The 18,620-nt window shown below is 43.1% G+C and overlaps 1 protein-coding gene across 1 annotated transcript in view; it reads right to left on the reverse strand.

The window, feature by feature from the left end:
- Nucleotides 1-17,164, reverse strand: part of VAT1L (vesicle amine transport 1 like) — a 56,602-nt gene extending 39,438 nt beyond the window's left edge. Inside the window, exons 1-3 of the mRNA XM_039558131.1 lie at nt 16,819-17,164; nt 10,621-10,750; nt 6,691-6,906 (exon numbers count right to left, since the gene is read on the reverse strand). Coding sequence (XP_039414065.1) covers nt 6,691-6,906; nt 10,621-10,750; nt 16,819-17,048 — 576 coding nt within the window. The 5' untranslated portion in view covers nt 17,049-17,164. The remainder of the gene's footprint in view (nt 1-6,690; nt 6,907-10,620; nt 10,751-16,818) is intronic.
- Nucleotides 17,165-18,620: the final 1,456 nt, after the last annotated feature.

Consider the following 18,620-nt stretch of genomic DNA (forward strand, 5'->3'; position numbering starts at 1 on the left):
ACAATGAAATTGACTGTTCTGTGCATTTAAACAATTTCAAAGAAAAAAAAGTCATTGATATTTGAAAGTCAAAATAGAAAGCATGAATAGAACGAAACTTACTAATCTAATTAACTTGTTAACACAAACAGTTCTGGATGAAATATAAATAAGGTGTACAAGTGAGTGGCTTTCCAAAAGAGTCTGACCTGATGCCTGATGTGTCAGCTCCACACTGAATTACAGCAGCTATGAGGCAGAATCTTCTCAAGAAGAAAAGTATCTTTTTTGCTATTATATAAACTGAGGACAGCCTGATAGCAGGAGAGAATAAACCATGTAAAAGATACCACCCTGCAAAACTACATCAGTAAAGAATTACCATTTCTATTATATATTTCTGCAGCCCAAAGGTGCTACAGCATTTTTAAAAATAGCATTCAGACTTTATCTTGCACAAGAAACTTGTCTGGAACCAAACGTGAGAAGAATCCAAATTCCAAAATGCTGTGATTCCACATAACCATACCTGAAAGTGGTGTGAAGTACTCAAAACACAGCACGAAAACTGCAAGGGGAATCATCTACTGATCTCGTGGCATCAGGAAAACTCTTCTCTGGTGTTAGGTGAAGTCTGATACACAACATTTCATCTCCTGAAGGCCTCATTTTCCCAATTTCAGCAAAGGAAATTGGAAACCAAACACTAGGGTGAACATGCAGAGTGCACAAACTAAAATGTGATTATTGGACAAGCATAAGGCAGCATCTGCTACACTCAGTGCACCACAAATGAGTTTTGGAGTGGAGGGAAGGGAAAAGTGACCCTGAGATAATGATCTCTCTCACCCTCAAAACATTTTCTGCAACAATTAGCAGGGTGTGTTTTTCTTGCCCCTTTGCAAAATTGTGCAGCTGAGCTGCATCAAAAACTCAGGGCTGAATCTCCATCTGGCACAAATCCTCTGCAGTTCGGTGGAACTATGACAATGTACCCAAGCAAAACCCATCCAGAGGAAACAAACTCCACCTGGAAAGGCAGAACAGCCAAGGGAGAGCTGAGCACTGCCTGTGACCTGGCTCTGCAGGTGACCTGGGGACAGGACATGTCCTCTGGGGAGTGCAGGGCTGTGAGAGGCAGAAAGAAAGTCCTTCAAAGGCTGCAGCTTGCTTTGGTCAGGGAAATCGCTTTCTGTGCATGGCTCACTGGGCTTTTGTGTTTGATTAACAGATCATGCTCTGCGGCAGCGTCTGGAAATGGGCTTGGCTGTGGCACCAGGACTCTGCAGTGCTGCTGAGGGAGAGAGCACATCCACTGCTTCAGAAGAAGCATGTACCAGCAGCTCAGCCTCCACTGCCCTGCCTGGCTTGAACAGCTTGGTACTTACAGCAGCTTAGACTTGGTTACACAGTGTGTGAGCTGATTTATTCCCTTCCTTGGCTGCTGCAGATGAATCTAGAGGAAAGCACTTCATCAAACACAGAGCAGCTGTGAACTCCTAATATGAAAAGAGCAAGTGCTCTTTTCCAAGGTACCAAGTAAAGGTGTCAGCAAAGTGGGCTGGATTAGTGCCATGGCACAGTGTGCTGGCCAGGACCATCCAAGAGAAGAGCCAGTTCTAATTAGTCACATTCAAGGAGTTCTGACTCAAACACAGGAGTGCTATTTAATGTGCTCCTTCCTGCTAAGTGCAGACAGAGCAGCCTACCCATACAATATTTGAAAGGATCACAAATGCTGTGAGACCTATTTTAACAGGATCTGGCTTTCGTACCATCTTACTGCTGCTGTGCTCCCTAACAGCTCAGAGCCCAGGAAACACACCCTCATCTGCCTGGAGCAGGACCTGCCTGGAGGATGACCCAGGAAACAGACATCAAACCTTACAAAAACAGGGTATGACCAAACAAACCTGCTTTCAGCCTGAAAAATACAGGCCAAGGAGAGATTTCATGATGAGCTTGTTGTAGCCATAAACACATACATATCCTACCACAAAGATCTGAAAGAAGTGCCTCAAGAGGAAAGAGGAGCTATTTTAATTAATGGACAACACCAGCAGAGGAACAAAGATACATTAACTGGCCATAAATAAAGTCTGAAAAGCTTTCTCACAGAGCAAGACAGAGTAGAGAGATTCTGAGTGGATAAACACACAGGTATTTTTTTTACAGAAGAAATTAGATTGTTCTCTTGAAAGGGTTCCTATATGCTGTCTGTGATAGCAGGTGACTAGATTCACTAAGAAATGCCAGTTCTTTGTCAGACAAAATATCACTACTTCGGTGATTCAGCAGGGAACACATCCTCAAATATTTGCAATGTATGCAGGGGAGACACAATAAAAAAGAGGGTTCCTGCCAAGCAGTAACAAATCCTGCCAGGATGGCCTAGATCTGTTGCCAAGTCAGATTTACCCTTCAAATTTGAACATGAGAACTGCATCTGTAACTTACTCTGCTTGCACTTCCTCTGCTGCTGAGCCTGAAAGGGAAGGTCAGACAACAGCTCCAGGAGAAGCAATCAATGCTCCTGCATGGAAGGCAGCTTATTTTTAGCATCTGCAAGATCAAAATGCTAAAGAATTGGCTTATAATTCTGCCTTGAGTCTGAGGGGTTAAGTGATGAGACTGGTGTTTACAAAAACCTGGTATAATAACCAAAGCTTTGTGCTCTAAATATTCAGAATAGGAAGTACATGAAGAACAAACAAATAAGCAAATGGGCATAATGGCTCTTTCTCACAAATATAAAGCCCTGCAGGAATTAATTTTCCAGGCAGATATCACAGAAATAGGGACTGGATTTATTGAAGCTCAAGAAGAAAGGATAAGGTTTTTTCCCTTTTTTATTTAATATAACAGTCCTGTATTTATACTAATTCAACAGTTTACATTCATAATTTTAAGCAAAACTTTATAATCTCATCCATGCCTGTGCTGTGACTTGCACTGAATGCACTGACTTAGTCTTCATTTTAAAGAACTAATTGCCTCTTAGAGCAGACCAGTCCCAGCAGGGTGCACACTACTGCTCAGTTTTCTCAGGGTATTTTCTTCAGTCACCACTTTGCTTCACTTTAAAGAGATCTAGGAGTATATATGTGAAGGAAGCTACTCTTCCATTGCCTTACAGTCATTTCAAACTACAGTGTTTCACAGTTAAGATAAACCAATATATGTCCTACAGTAAGTCTCATGTTCTTGCAGAGTCATCATTTTGAGCATTAATGTCTGCTGATGTTATGGCTTTCTCCCTATTTTAGCAATCAGTTCAGAAGGACACAAACATTTCCATCGCTTTAAGCATTTAAACTCGATTTGTATTAGACAATTATATTTTTTGTTAATTACTGAACTGCCCTGCTATTCAATTTAACAGTTTAATCAGAAGTCCTAATTGTCCTGCCAAGCAGAGGCCTGAAAGGGAGCAAATGGCAACCTTGTTAGAATCTCAGTCAGCAGCAGGATTTAGAAAGTATTCATCTCTTGTCAAAGCCTGAGGGAACCATGGAATGCAGCTGTGAGCCTGCCTGTTCTGTGCTTTCTGGGAAGGCTCCTGAAATTTCTTCAGCCTCCTTCACTGTCCAGGGTGAGAGCTGAGAGTCGGTCTGTCTTAACAGCCCCTGTCCCAAGGAGGAAAAAAGAGACAGGAAAGCCAAAGCAGTCCCCTTTCCAAGCAATCAAAATCAACAAGTTGGCCCTATGAAAACCAAATGTCATCTCTCCTTCCAATCCCCCCTTGTAAGCATTGCAGCAGCACCTCTTCTGAGGGAAGGGTACAATGTACCAAGTGTCAGCAGCAGAGTTTGTGGGTGTCCACCTCTCTCCTGGTTCAGGGACACAAAGTGCTTCCTTACAAGTGGCCACGTCTCCTTCCCTGACCAGGGAAGATGGCACGATGCCCTGACCTCTCCAGGGAGTGGGTGGCAGGGAAGGCACTCATTTGGTATATGGAACTTGATTCAAGTCTGTAACACAGAGACAGGTGTGTGAGACATTTTTCAAGACAAGTCATCTTGGTATATTTCCTTTTTCTGTCCCTAATCTTCTGATGTCCCCTGGAACTTCTGGAATAAATAAACTGACTTATCTAAAGCAACCTGTCAGACATTAAAGGATACTGTTCCCTACTAATCACACTCCAGGCACAGATGGAAAGACAATTGCTATAGTTACCTCACTACCAAAAATATCTACCAACAAAAAGAAGGCCACATAAATAAACTGAGATAATACACAAGAGTAAAAGTCCTTGACTCCATTTATTGTAAAAGCTGCAGGATCTTCCTAAACAGGACTGAGTAGCCAGAACAAAGAACCTAACAAACATTTTTGAAGCAACAAGTTCTTTTTCATAAACTGCCTGAAGCAGCTAAAATAATGATCTTGCATAATGAGAAATGAACAATTAGAAACTTCTAGTCCCACAGGGAGCCTATTGTCTCATGAAAGTGTTCTGGAATTTCTCTGACATTTAGAAACAAACTGGACAGATTTCCCACTTGCTGAAAGCGGGGAAGGGCATTCTATCTATTAAAGCAACAGCACAAAAATAGATCTTCTTATAGCAGCTTCAGTGACAGTTTTCTGTTCATTAACAAAGATCTTTGTGAGAATGATTTGTTTGATTGAAACAGTCAGATTTCTCAAAGGATTAACAGACAGATTATTAAGGTAACACAGACCCTTCTGAAATCTTTATGCCTGCTTAGCAGAAAGAACAAAAAATCCATGCATCTTCAGAGTGGTATTTTACCTCAAAAACCTATCAAGCAATGGGAAAATTTCCAATTCTTGCTCTCCGTGTTCTTCCCTTACAAGGAACAAGGGACCGTGTGAGGCCCTGGGACAATGATCAGCATCCTGGCTTGCAGGCTGGCCAGCCCTTTCATCACATGGTCTCCCTCTCATTTACAGTCCCCCCGGGATCCTACACAGCCCTTCGTCACTTACTGGCCAGCCTGGCTGCTCTTCCTGCATGTCTGGTCTTTTCCTTGGAAACTCTGGTTTATTTAACTGCTTAGCAAGTGATGGATCTGATTTCTCCTTGTTCTCCTGGCAGCCAAGCAGGATCCATCCTTCCCTTAGCTTCTCTCAGAGAAGGTTCTGAGCAGCCACAGCAGAGGACCAGCCAAAAGCTGCCCACTGAACAGCTGGGATGACAGAGGAAGCCAGCAGCTCCTTCCAGGAACAGCCCAGCACAGAAGCTGGGCACTAGAGCAGAAGATACGTGAGAGCTGACATTAACAAAGCATGACAAGAAAAGAAGAAGGAAGTAACAGAGGCAACTGAGGTCAGAAAGAGCAAGAAACACAGAAATCTTAAAAAGGAGGAGTTCATTTTCTCAAGATACACAGGTATGTGCAGGATTGCTTTGGGGCTAATTCTGTATGCCCACTGCCAGGTGGGCAAATGGCCTTAGAGCTACAGCTGAGACTTTGATTCCTGTAGGATATTCCCCTGAATGTGTGGCCTCATGTTGCTTTAACAGCCCTGAATTCCACACGAAGAGATTTCCCACTACAGAACAATAGTCAGCCATAACACTCGGGGCTGTGCTGTGCCAGAGCATAATACGATTATAAATTCCGTTCATTTACACGAGTATTCCAATAGGACCAACCCTTTACTGCCAGTGGGATTATGGTTAGCTAAAAATACCTTGTACAGGGAACTCATGAATTTATTCCACTGATTACAGCCTTCATTTATATGAGAACCCGAAAGAAGGTCTAAGGGTACAGAATTAAGGATGGCGTGTTTGGGGCTGCCCACCAGACCTCAGTAGAAAACAGAACATTAATTTAGCATAATAAGCCATAACAAGAACACAGAAAAGGTACTCTAGTTTCAAAGGCTGGTATCTGCTAATGGCTCAGCTCGAAAAATCTGTCTTATGAAAAAGGACTGCATAATTTCAAATGTAAACAAACTTCCCAGTCAATATCTTAATATTCTGCACAAAACTTTAATATTTTTCAAAGGATAGAGATTTTCCTAAAAGATACTTCAAGGAACTGGTAACACAAAATCCCAACTCTTTATTTCACTGTGTGGCCTGGTATTCCCATAAACTCATCCTTTGCCCGTGCCACACAATGCCTCCGCAGGAATGATCCAAACTGTAACATGCAGCAGCCACCACTGGCTCCAATTTAGAATTTGTACCTTTTCCTCAGGGTTCACATGAGAATTTTTCACTGCCTTCAGTCCATCTACAACACAGGGGAAAAAGAAATCTTTCACAGTGAAAGCATCACACACACTCACATGTTGTATGTGCACGTGTATTCCAAGAGGGACGAGTACTGTATGGAGGATTAGGGTTACCTACAAAGACCTTGTGCAGGGAGCTTATTTATTCCTTTCACTACACCCTTCTTTAACATAAAAGTACAACATGTGTAAGTTCAGGAATGCAGTAGTTGGGACAACACTTGATCCTTGATCTGCTGACAACCAATTAGGGGATTTTTCGTGAGGTTTTTTCAGAGTTTAGTGTCACAACATTTTTATTTCACCAAGAGCTCCTGCCAACTATTCACATCAGCATTTGGATGGGAAAGCAGATGCAGTTCCTCCCAGTGCAATCCCTCACACACAGGGATATCAAATCAAACTGCAGGTTCTGGCTCATTTCAGGAATCAAGACACATCAGACTCCTTCAGTTACTCAGTGACAGGAAAGCAACAAAAGTTCCAACTTACCACCCCACCTCCTGCCGAGTGTACCAGCACAGACATGCCTTCTCTCAGGTTAGCAACCTCAAAGAGCATCATGTAGGCAGTTACAAAGTTCATGGGAAATGCAGCAGCTTCAGAAAAATTCATGTCATCTGGGATCTTGTAGACAAATTCTACTGGGGTACACACTACTTCAGCCCAGGCATTGTAGTTCACAAAAGCCATGACTCTGTCTCCAATCTACAAACAAGGAAGAAAACAACGTTGAGGATCTGACTGCAACTGAGACTGTAGAGAGCAACCTGCAATACCTGCAAGTCCTGTTCAAGGTGTGGGTCACCGGCTGACTGTGAGGAAAATGGTGCTCCACATCTTTGGCAAAATAGCAGTTAAGCTGCTCAGCTTTGGGCTTTTACCATTTTTAATGTAACAAAAATAACCAAAAGAAGTTAAAGCCACCTCTTCTTCTTCTTTTTTTTTTTTGCTACACTCTTGTCTGATAGAGCAGTCTGTATCATCACTAATACAGATCATCTTTTGCTAGCAGAGCTCTCAAATAACAAAGGTAAACAATGAAAACAGCATTCTTCTTACTAATAACCAGGAATTTTGCTTAAAGATAAAGAAATGAGGGGAAAAGGTTATAATTATATTGATGAGAAGCATGCAATAAAGAAAATTATATCCAGGATAATTTTCATTTTGTTTTCTCAATCCTCACACTAATTTAGAGCCACCTTTCCTCTCTGTGGAGTGAGAAGGGGAGGCCTTGTACTCTGGTAGATGGAGCACATGAAAGGGTTGCAAAAGCTCTCATTCAGAAGATAACACCATCTGTATCCACTCTCTGTTTTTATTATCCTATTAACTGATTCTACCAGGACATATCCATGATTGTAATCTTCACAGCCATGCATCAGAGCAGAATTTGATTCTACAGCTTCAAATAAGCTGCCTTAAACATCAAAAATATACCTTTGGATTTTAAGGCACTGTTAACTCTGCAAAGTGAATTTGACAGGATTTAAAGGAGCAATGAAATATTACCTTAAATGCAACATTTCTCTACTCAGTTTCTTCTGAAAATACATGGTAGTGAAAGAGTAATTCACTATGGAGATATAAAGGCTTTCTGTAAATATTAGGTATAGCTGGCTGCTCCTAGGAACCTTTCAGAGGTCTGGCACATCAAGCTCTTATGTTTGTATATGGCCTTCATTGCAGCTTCAGGTTTTTAAATCAGAGATACTGACTCTTCTCAGATGGACAAGAGCAACAACAAGGCACAGCCAGACTTGTAAAGCAACGCTCACCTTCAGCCCTGGAACTGGGCTGCTGGGTCTGCAAGGGACAGCCACACTGAGCAAATGTTGGCCAGTGTGTATTAAAATCTTCACAGGCACAACTCTTTAAAACTCTCAATAATTGCTTGCCACCAGCAACCCCATGGCATCTTTTACCTTGCTTCAGACCCTTTGTCTTTCTGGAATACACCAACCAAAATAACATCCTTAACCACGAAAGGAGCTCTTCAATGGAGCCACAGGATAAGACAGGAATAGCATCAAACTCCAGGTCTTTGTGTTTTAACTAAAACTAACAGCAGCTGTCCCTCTAGAATAACTTTGCTTATCTGCCTGATACTCTCACATTCTACTAATACTCTCTAATGCTTTAGAAACTACAGGTATGGAGTAAAGCACAACACTTTTGCCTTCAGGCAAACGTTTACAGCACACGCACATTTTGGTCTCCTGAGTGCTTGTCACCGCTTTGGCTTTGGGATATTGCAGGTTTGCTCAAAGCTAAGATGCTGCTGACAGTTCTGAAGGATTTGTCTCTTTTTAGAATGAGAATGCTGAAACAGAGCTGTCATTCCAATTTCACTGAAATGCCTTCTCCTTTTGAAAAACATTCAAATTAACAATGCCTCACTGGTAATCACTCTGTGGTTCCCTTTTGCTCTTAGAGAAGCATCTAAAATAGAAAGTCTGCTAGGATTAACTAGTGCAGATGTTAATATGCCCTATATTCTTGCCATAAATCATAAATGATTACCAAAAAGAATGCAGAGAAGTCCCTCTTGGTGATTCCCAAGGGATTTCTTGGTAACAGTAGGTACCACATCTTACCAGACACTATTCAGAGCCTAGTCAGATTAGACCTCACTTCTTGGAAATCAACCCCAAAACTGGAGAGAGATCAGGCCTGATACAGCTGTCATCATCAGAAACCAGCTTTTTCTTTTAATGGGAGAAGGAATAGGCATTACACGTATTTTAGGAGGGCTTGAACTGGAAGAGCTCTACCCAGGGAAAGAAGGTCAGAAGATAGAGGGTGCAATCTCTGCCGTTGCTGTGGGCAGAGGTAACAACAGATGTCAAGGAGACACCAAGAGATCTGGTGTGCTCCTGTTCTGTGCAAGAATTCCTTAAAGAAACCAACAAAACATTCTTCTGTCATCCTCGTGGCACGTTCTCCTGCTGATGGATTCATTCCCATGCACAGCTGTCATTCTGAGTGTGGACCCTTTTCTAGATCACTCAAACACAACCAGGCCTATGCAGATTATATACAAAAAATGAAATACTATGGCTTGTTTCAATTGCAGGGAGTACACCAGTGCACAAACGTGCTCCCCAGTCAGAACAAAGACGTCACTTTAAAAGAGGCACCGTATATCAGTCAGGTGCAGTGTTATTCAAACAAGCACCATATGCTGTAGCCTCACAATGCCCTTTAAAAATAGCAACAACTTTAAAAATGAGAGTGCTGATCTAGAGCAGAGGCTTTCTGTACTCCTTTCAGAGAATATTCTTTGGTATGGAGCACAGCTATGAAGTACAGATACTAGAGCAGAACTACTGAAGCAGCAAAGGTTTTCAAACAGCAAAATTATAATTCAGTTATTGTTTGTAACAAATACATTGAAAGATTACGACTTGTTTCAAGGCAGAAATGAGGCAGGAAGGGAACTGAGAGAAATGCCCTAAGAAGATCTCATCACTGAAACCATAGTTGAAACTAAACTGGCCATTATCTTCATTCAACTGACAAATTTTAGCTTTTCAAGAAGGGAAAAATGTTATCTTTAAATAAAAATATTTATATTTATTTATACCTTCTTAAGATCCAGATATAATAAGAATTCAGAAAATTTGATTACCTTTTGACATGACTGATTGCAAATAACTAAGACAGGATTGACATGATTAGCTCAGGATTTATTTCCAAAATTTTTAACCTACTTAGGCAATAAAATGAAAGTTTGCAGTGAATATAGACATTTAATATCAATAATGGAATAGGAGGCAGGACAAAATGCTGTTTGTATGCAATAAGAGATACCAAAGAGCCCATAACCACTTATGAAAGCTTTATTATATACATAAACTATTTGTCATTCATCACATCCTGTCAGGTGAAATAGATGCTTTTCTGGAGAAATCAAAATAAGTCCTATATCCAGAATCAGGATAATTTAATCTGCACCTCATTAATGCACACAGTTTTAAGAAGCAATGCTTATTGTAAACAGGGCTCTCCTTATCTCGAGATCAAAAGCTGGAACTAGAATCAGCAGCACCTGGGCTTTGAGGAAAAGAGCAGTGATTACAGCAAACATGGCCAAGAAAAGAAACTTAATAAGTTAACTTAATTTCTTTCATTTTATTAAAGGACATCAGTCCTGCTTTCCAGTTCCTATTTAGCCATCAGGATGTGCACATGGCACAAGTGACTTTTCAGGAAGGATTTGAAGGAGATGACAGTGGTCAATTCAGAAACTAATTCAAGAGGTCATTCTCATGCTTGGGAAGCAACAAGGAAAAATTGACCTTTTAGATCGCAACAGGGTGGTGAAGGGTGCTGTCACCAGCAGAGCAGAAAGGATTAGAAACTGGTGATTATTTATATGAGACTTATAACTCTCACTTTGAAAATAAAAAATACTACCTCAAATCCTTTCACAGTGTCTCCAAGAGCTTCTACAATTCCAGAACATTCAAACCCAGGAACAAGTGGCGTCTTAGGAGGGTTGTCGATATTCCCCTGCCGCACCATCAGATCAATAAAGTTCAAACCACTGTAAAACACAGGAAAAAATAAAATCAAGACTATTACCACAGATCAAAGTAGAGAAGGAAAACTTGACCCGAGTGATGGGACAGCCAGAAAACTCCAGGGCAGCATTAAAAAGCTGGGCTCTGCAGGGTAACAGGGGCCCAGCAGACATTCCCACTCTTGGGCAGAGGGTACACGTGCCCAGCAACCAGAGCTGCCAGCAGCCCCGAGCTTACTGGACTGCTGAGCAGGCACCCAGGACAGTTAAAAATTCAATACAGCAAAACATTGACATTTCTAAGAATGCATTACCAACTGGCAAACAAACCCAGGTCAATTTAGGAAGAAAAACCCCAAGCCTCACACATTATAGATATTTTGGGCTAGGAGCTACATGATCTAACTGTCCTAACCTTTGATGTGACCCCAGGAATGCATCTTGTGTTTTTCTCAGGCAGGAGTCCAAACTCTGGCATGAACTTACTAAGTACCAGATAGGGTCTTGTTCTAAAGCTTTTCTTTCCTGGATCATGTTTGTACATTTTTGCAAAAGTTATTAAGGTCTTTGAAGTCCTCAGGTTTGCTGCTCAGAAAAAAATATAGGTCTTTCCCCATAGTGCCAGCTTTGCAAAAATCCTAAAGCACTTTTGCATTGTGTTTTGTATGCTATCCAATTTTATTAAGGAAAATTTTGTGGTTTTCCAGGCAGCCACAAAAAAAAGAAAAAAAAAAAGAAAAAAAAAAAAAAAGAAGAAAAAAAGAAGAAAAAAAGAAGAAAAAAAGAAGAAAAAAAAGAAAAGGCACCGCTTATCTACTATGTGCATATATTGATTACTGGCCTTAATGCCATAGTTAAAACTTTAAAACTCCTAACTAGCTGAAAACCTCTTCATCATTAATCCATTGTTCCAAAACACAGCCCTGTTTTTATGGTTAGTCAAGCAGGCAGCCAGTCCTACTCACACATGTGATACCAGCAACTGCTTGGATACGTCACATTACTGATGTGCACAAGGATTTATGAGATGGAGCCTTAGTCAGATACTACTCAAGACACAGACAGACTGAACAGACCCAACAAATTAAAAGGTAGAGTAGACACACAGCCCTAACACGAAGACAACATGGCATTCATGGGATGTAGGTCACTGGGGAGGGGGAAGGAAATCCCACCAAATGTAAGCATACATAATTGTGGCGGAGGGTTTAAGAGCAACCTGAATGCACAACTTTCACCATGCTCCTACACAAAGCTTATAATATCAACCATATGGAAGGTTAGGAGAGGTTTTCTCACAGTTAAGTTGGAAAATCTGAAATTATTTTCGAAAGGTCACTTCTTATCCAGTGGGTAAGACCACTTCCTACCATAATGTCAATAATGAAAGAGAAATTCCAAATAGCAAAATGCCTGCAAGGCAGTCATTGTTTCGGGAAGAGGAACAAACAAACAGACAAAAAATTCCAAAACATACCACAAACCCAGGAACCCTACAGCACTGATGGTGGCAACCACTATCTGTGTGCATCACCTTCAGCAACAGTTTTTAAAATACATCTTTCCCCACTGCAAGCGTTTTACAAGAAGTTAACTTTTCCCTACATTTCTGCAAGAACAGGCAGGAAACACTGTGATGTCATAACAAGTAGGCAAGAAGGAGACAGGTGAATATGCAAAGGCCATTGCTCTTGCTAATGACAATGATCACAAATAGATTCCTTCTCATGAAGTAACTTGTCAGACAGTTTTTGAAAAGGCACATGTTCAGTTCTGCATCTAATGACATAATACTGGCAGCTCAGCTCTGTCCTAATTCCATTCTTTATCCCCAATGAAGGGCAGCAAAATTATATTGAGAGTTCATCTCTATTAAAGTAAACCTACAAGATTTCACACTAGAACAGGTGTGATAAGGGAAGAAAAACACTACACATGGTATGTAATAATCAAGTCTCATGTTCTTATCAATTTAATTACTAGTTGAAACATGGAGTGTTGACCCGGCTTTCCAATAATTTCTAGTCACTTTACAGAGAGTTTCTTCTTCATTCACTTAATCTGTCATCTCATACATTCCTACATGTTGTCACATCCCTGGTACTCATATACATGTATTTATTCCTATTCTTCTCCACTTTCAAGGAAGGACAGAAGTTTTATTTTACCTGAGAAATTTGAACACCAGTAGATCTGAAAGCATGATTATGTTTTATTTGTCAACTCAGCCATTTTTTTTTCCTTAGAATAACCTGGAGGGCCTAAAGACGGATGGCTAGTTTTGTAACTACATCCAAGACACCCAAGTCTTTCCTTGGGATTCAATCAACAGCAGACTGTTGGAAAAGTTTGGTTGCACAGAACATCACAAGAAAATACGTTTCATGAAGAGTGGTGGTTTTAGAAATTAAGCACAGTTTATTTCTTGTACCAGGGCAAGCCAGCACAGCCTGTTCGAAAGTGACTCCTGAACTTTAGGTAAGGGCATATATGCAGCAGGAGAAGTGTAAATGCAAAGCAATCCAGTGACAAAAAGTAGGCAGTGTATTTTTAATCCTAAATCAAGAGCTGTATGCAAATGAAGATAGGGAAGGATATGAATTACCAAGAACAATACACTGACACAGGAGCTCTGCGAGAACCTCCCTGTGATGGAGCAAGGATGTCTCTGTGACCTGCACAGGCTGGATTAACTGTGCATCACTGGAGGCAGTTTATCAAATATGGAAGTGTCCTTGAATCTGAATCTGACTTTCTGAGTCTACAGTGCTCTACTGTAACACCAGGTACTTTAGAGGGCCTTGAATGTTATTTTTTGTACTTATGGTTTAGTTTTGCTGCATTTTTATTTCCCTTTTTTTACATATGGAAAGCAACAGTCAGCTTGTTGTTCCTTGCTCCATCCCACACACTCAAGGATGCCCAATACCTTCCATTGCAAAATCCCAAATCATGCAGACCACTCTATGACACTTTGGTTTGGAGAGGTGCTGCTTTTGGTCTGTCTTTCTTATTTCACAGTAAAACTCCACTGAAATTAATTACTGAAATTAATAAAATGCAAATATAAGTCAAGAGCAAATATAAGGAGTACTGAGTTTTGCATTCTCAAAATCCTTCCTCTTAACCTGAGCCAGCAAACTGCCCAATTTTTAAATTAAAAAACAAAAAACCCCATATATCTATATCTATATCTGTATCTATAGATATAAAGGAAAGGTTTAAAGTTATCAGGTCTCACGCTTTTTATCCAGAAACACCAACACTATATGAGCAAGGCTGCCTTTAGGAGCAACACTGATTCTCTGTCCACTACGCTGTTACACTTAGAATTTCTTTTATCTGCTCCAGTCTTTTAAAGTGCTGTTGTCTCACAGTCACAGTCAGAAGGGTCACTTCTGCCTCATTCCTCATGATGCACATGTACAGCAGCACAAGGAAGAAATAATTATAAGAGAGAAAAGAACAATAGAGGGATGTAATTATAAGACACCATTGCTTATTCACACAACCTGTCCGAAATACGGCTTCTGTTCGTTCTAGCTACTTGTCTCATCTTTTAAACAGTATGTATCCCAACATTCTGCTGCCTGCAAATTACAATACAAACAAATACAGGAATTTCAACTGCTTCATCATTATCAATCAAGTATTATTTCAGGAAATATGAAGAAGCTGTGACTCAGCTTGGACATCGATGGCTGTTCCATTTCTTAGTCACTGAATGAGGCTAACACATGACTCATCTCAGCTGACACATTTTCAATTGGATCACTGATATTCCAGACCTTCAAAAGAATTATTCATCTGGCTTAGTGCCAATAGCAACATAGCTTCCATCTCCTCCATTTCTGGTACCATACTACGAAGTGTATGTATATGACTTAATGGGTCTAGACATATGATTCAATTGGTTTTATCCCCAGGGAATTCAGAGACCACACAGAACTTGCACTGCTACTGGTGTATACTATTTATCAAGCATGTGCATATCCTTCTTAAAATAAAGATTATTTTTCTCCATCAATTTGTCGAGTCAAATAATAATAATAATCTCTAGGGGCAGTCAACTACAAAACTGATTCAACTGATAACATGACTTGTAAGAAGTATTGATGACTGGAGCAACCCATCTTGGGTGTGTTCAGCACTGCCTGCATCACCACGTGCACGCTGCCCTGGGCAGAGCCAACACCTTTCTCATCCGGTCTCCCGAGTCCATCATCATCCCAATCAATCTTCTGCATTTACAGGCTTGGGTCAAAAAGATCAGCAAACTGATTTTGCCTTGCCTGGAAGCACACTTTGGTGACCTGGTCACATTTCAGCCCTATGGCCATTTCCAGTGAGGAATGACAAGCAGATGCTACCCAGCCTGCAGGCTCCTCCAGCGTGAAGGGAAGCTCCCAAAACACACGAGGCATTGTGCAACCTGGCAGTTAACTGTGGAGCAGCTGAGCAGTCTGCTGATGTCAAACAGCACGCATGCAACTCACACAGCTCTACTGATACTGCAGCCCTGGAGAGCAGCTGCAGCTGTGGCTGCACAATTCTATTTTATAGCCAAGTGTTCTTGTGCAGGTAGCTTGCTGTTTGTGATACATATGCAGCTACTGGTTTCATGAAAGTGGAATTTATACAGGTACTGGAAAATGCTGTAAATCCCTGACACATTTCTAGGAATATATCCATGTGCTAATAATATTTTTAGTTTTGCATGTTAACTTTTGTTAAGCCAATGGCTGAAAAAAAAATCACTCAGGAAACAAAACAGACTGTTCTCAAATGGAAATACAGCCCTGCTTGATAGCAAAATGAGCTGCCCAACAGCTACTATGCTACCATCAGTTCTATTCACTTAGCACAGAATTTCTTGCATTTCCCATTGTGACTAGTAGAGAGGAAAAAAACCCAACACCAAACGTGAATGCAAAAAATCCCAGCCCATTATTTATTAGTACTCATTCAGATTGATGGATATCCCTATTTTTCATAGGCAACACCTTGGAAGGGGGAATACTCACATGGGTCCCAAACCTTATGAGCATCATTAAGAACACGATGGAAAGCACAGCACCTGAACAGGTCAAGAGACTCAGCTACATCAACCTATCAGGATATTCCAAGATCTGAAGCAGATCCACTGATACATGATTCAAAACAAGCTCACTGCCCCCTTTCAGTAACAGTTTTAACATAAGTTACTTCTTAAGTAAACAACTTGGCCTTCACCTTCCAGAAGCTCCATGTTTTCACATAGCAGAAAAGGACAACAGAAGATAAATCCCTGCCTAGGCAAAATTAATTCAGTCTTTGGTAAACATCAAGTTGTGTAGTAAGATCCTAATGTGGCTTCTGTCACTCAAAAAAATTAATCCTATTTTCACGAAGGAACATGTGCACTACGAACCAGCAATCTAGGAAGAACAATCTGCTCCGATTGTCTGGGAATACGAAAAAAAAGCCATCTAGGAAAGCTTGTTTCAGGATGCTGCTATACTGTAGCCACTTGTCACCTGAACACAGGGAGTAAAACTGGGAAGTTATCCCGAGCTCTGGCCACGCTGCCACACCAGCTGCGAGGAAAAAGGATGCTGACTTAAGTAAGCGATTCCCAGGAGAAAAACAACAGCCAGTGTCAGACGGAAAAGAGGTGCTGAGCAACACGCACAAGCTGGCACCCACATTTCTCAAAGAAACCCAAACCCTGAACGCAGTTGCCCAGGCTTTTCCCCCCCCCCTTCCTCTCAGCTGGTACCATGAAATACCACTGACAATTTTCTTCCCTTCGCATCCGCTGCCGAGCGCACACAAACCCCGCTGCCCACCCCGGACCGGGGCTGCTCGGAGCTCAGCGCTGAGCCGGGGGTCCCGGCGCCCGCGGGGAAGGGACGGGGCGGCGGCGGCTGCCGGGAGCGGGGCTCCCCCGCGGGGAAGCCACAGGTGAGGGAAGTCGGCGCAAGAGCCGGGGGCTGCGGGGCTCGCACGCTCCGAGCACACGGCCGCCCGGCCGCCCGGCACCCGCGGGACCCCGCACCCCGCCCGCGCCGCCGCCCCCCGCGGGAAGGAGAGGGCGAGGGGCGATACTGGACCAGGCTTTGACGCGGATCTTCAGCTCGCCCTCCTGCGGCTCCGGCATGGCTTTCTTGGACACGCGGAGCTTGTTGAGCCCCCCGAAGGCGGACAGCACCACGGCTCGCATCTCCTTGGCGTCCCCGGCGCGCAGGCTGCCGCCCGCGCCGCCCTCGGCCGCTTCCCTGCCGCCCTCCTTCTCGATCATCTGCTCCGTCTCCTCGGCTCGCTGCGCTCCCTCCTTGGCCATGGCGGGGCTGCGGCGGCTCCCGCGGTGCCGCCGTGCGAGGCCGGTGCCGCCGCGTGGAATGGCCGCGGAGCCGCCGGGCCCGCCCGCCGCACTGCACCGGCTGCGCAGCGCCCTCCGCCCCGCGCCGCCCCCGCCGGGCCCGGGCAGCGCCCGCAGCGGCCCCCGGCACAGAATCACAGAGCCAGGCCGGCTGGAAGGGCCTCTGAGATCACAGAGTCCAACCTGTGACCCATCCCCACCTTGTCAGCCAGACCATGGCACCGAGTGCCACGTCCAGTCCTTAAACACCTCCAGGGATGGGGACTTCGCTACCTCCCCGGTCAGTCCATTCCAATGTCTAATCACCGTTCTGTGAAGAAATTCTTCCAAATGTCCAACCTCAACTTTTCCTGGAGCAGCTTTAGTAAGTCCTGTCACTTGCTACCTGGGAGAAGAGCCCGATCCTCACCTGGCTCCACCCTCCTTTCCGGTAGTTGTGGAGAGCGATAAGGTCACCCCTGAGTCTCTTCTTCTCCAGGCTGAATAGCCCCACTGTCACCTTAGGCCAGCACAGAGCCCAAAGCCCGCTGAGTTGAGTGTGAGGCCAGGCTGTCTGTTTGGACCAGCCACCCTCTGTGCCCCAGAGCTCATGGCATCGCGGATTAAATCCCCACTCGAGATACCCCGTCTTGATCCTCACTGGGGAGCCCAGTGTGCAAAGTCACACCTTCCGTGTTCCTTGTCCTGAAGGAAGCTCGGGGCCAGCTCAGTGAGCACTTAGTGTCAGAAGAACCATGCAGGCGGACAGTTGTCTCATGACTGAGACACACCTTTGCAGCAAGAAACACAAGCTTGAGAGTCTGCTGTAGAGCACGTCTATATATATACAACAGATTTTTACCTGGTGATCAGTGCTGGTCTTTGCTGGCTCCTGTGGGGAGCCAAGTCCTTTAATATGAGCACAGGGTGTGCTGCAAGGCACCCATCCACCAGAGCTTCCTGGGACTGGCCTGCTTTGGGTCCCTAAGGAGGCTCAGGCATCATCTACTTAGCTCTGTGTTAATGAGGGTCACTGCCTGCAGCCTCAGCTGAGGCAGCTGAGCATGGATTTTGATGGATCACTAGTTGTGGCTCCATGGATGTTGACGGAGTGTCTGTTGAGTTCAGTATTAGATCCCTGTACCAATGTGTTGATGGCCCCATGGTACGAGTAAATCAGCTTCTTACCTGCCTAAAATGATGCATGTATTTGTGGCGTTCCAAGATTCATTGTGGCATGCTGTGTGTATGGAAACCGGTCCTGCAGACCTCCCTGTGGGCACAGTTCTTCCATCAAGGCTCCCTCCTGCAGCAGCTGAGTTCTTAAGAAGTTTCAGGACCTCTCTGTTGGGGATTATGACCACCCTCTCTTTAGGCCGTGTAGTTGTAGTGGTCTGAGTTCATCAATACTCCTTAATTTCACAATATGCATTTACTTCATCTTGGTCATGTATTTAGGGTTCAAATATTTAAAGGAAGCCAAAACCATTGGAAATATCTTACCTATAACAAGTAATGGGGTAAAACATTTTCATTAACAGTAACAGAGTGAGA

Source organism: Corvus cornix, chromosome 11 (genome assembly GCF_000738735.6).
Source record: "Corvus cornix cornix isolate S_Up_H32 chromosome 11, ASM73873v5, whole genome shotgun sequence".
Taxonomy (NCBI): Eukaryota; Metazoa; Chordata; class Aves; order Passeriformes; family Corvidae; genus Corvus; species Corvus cornix.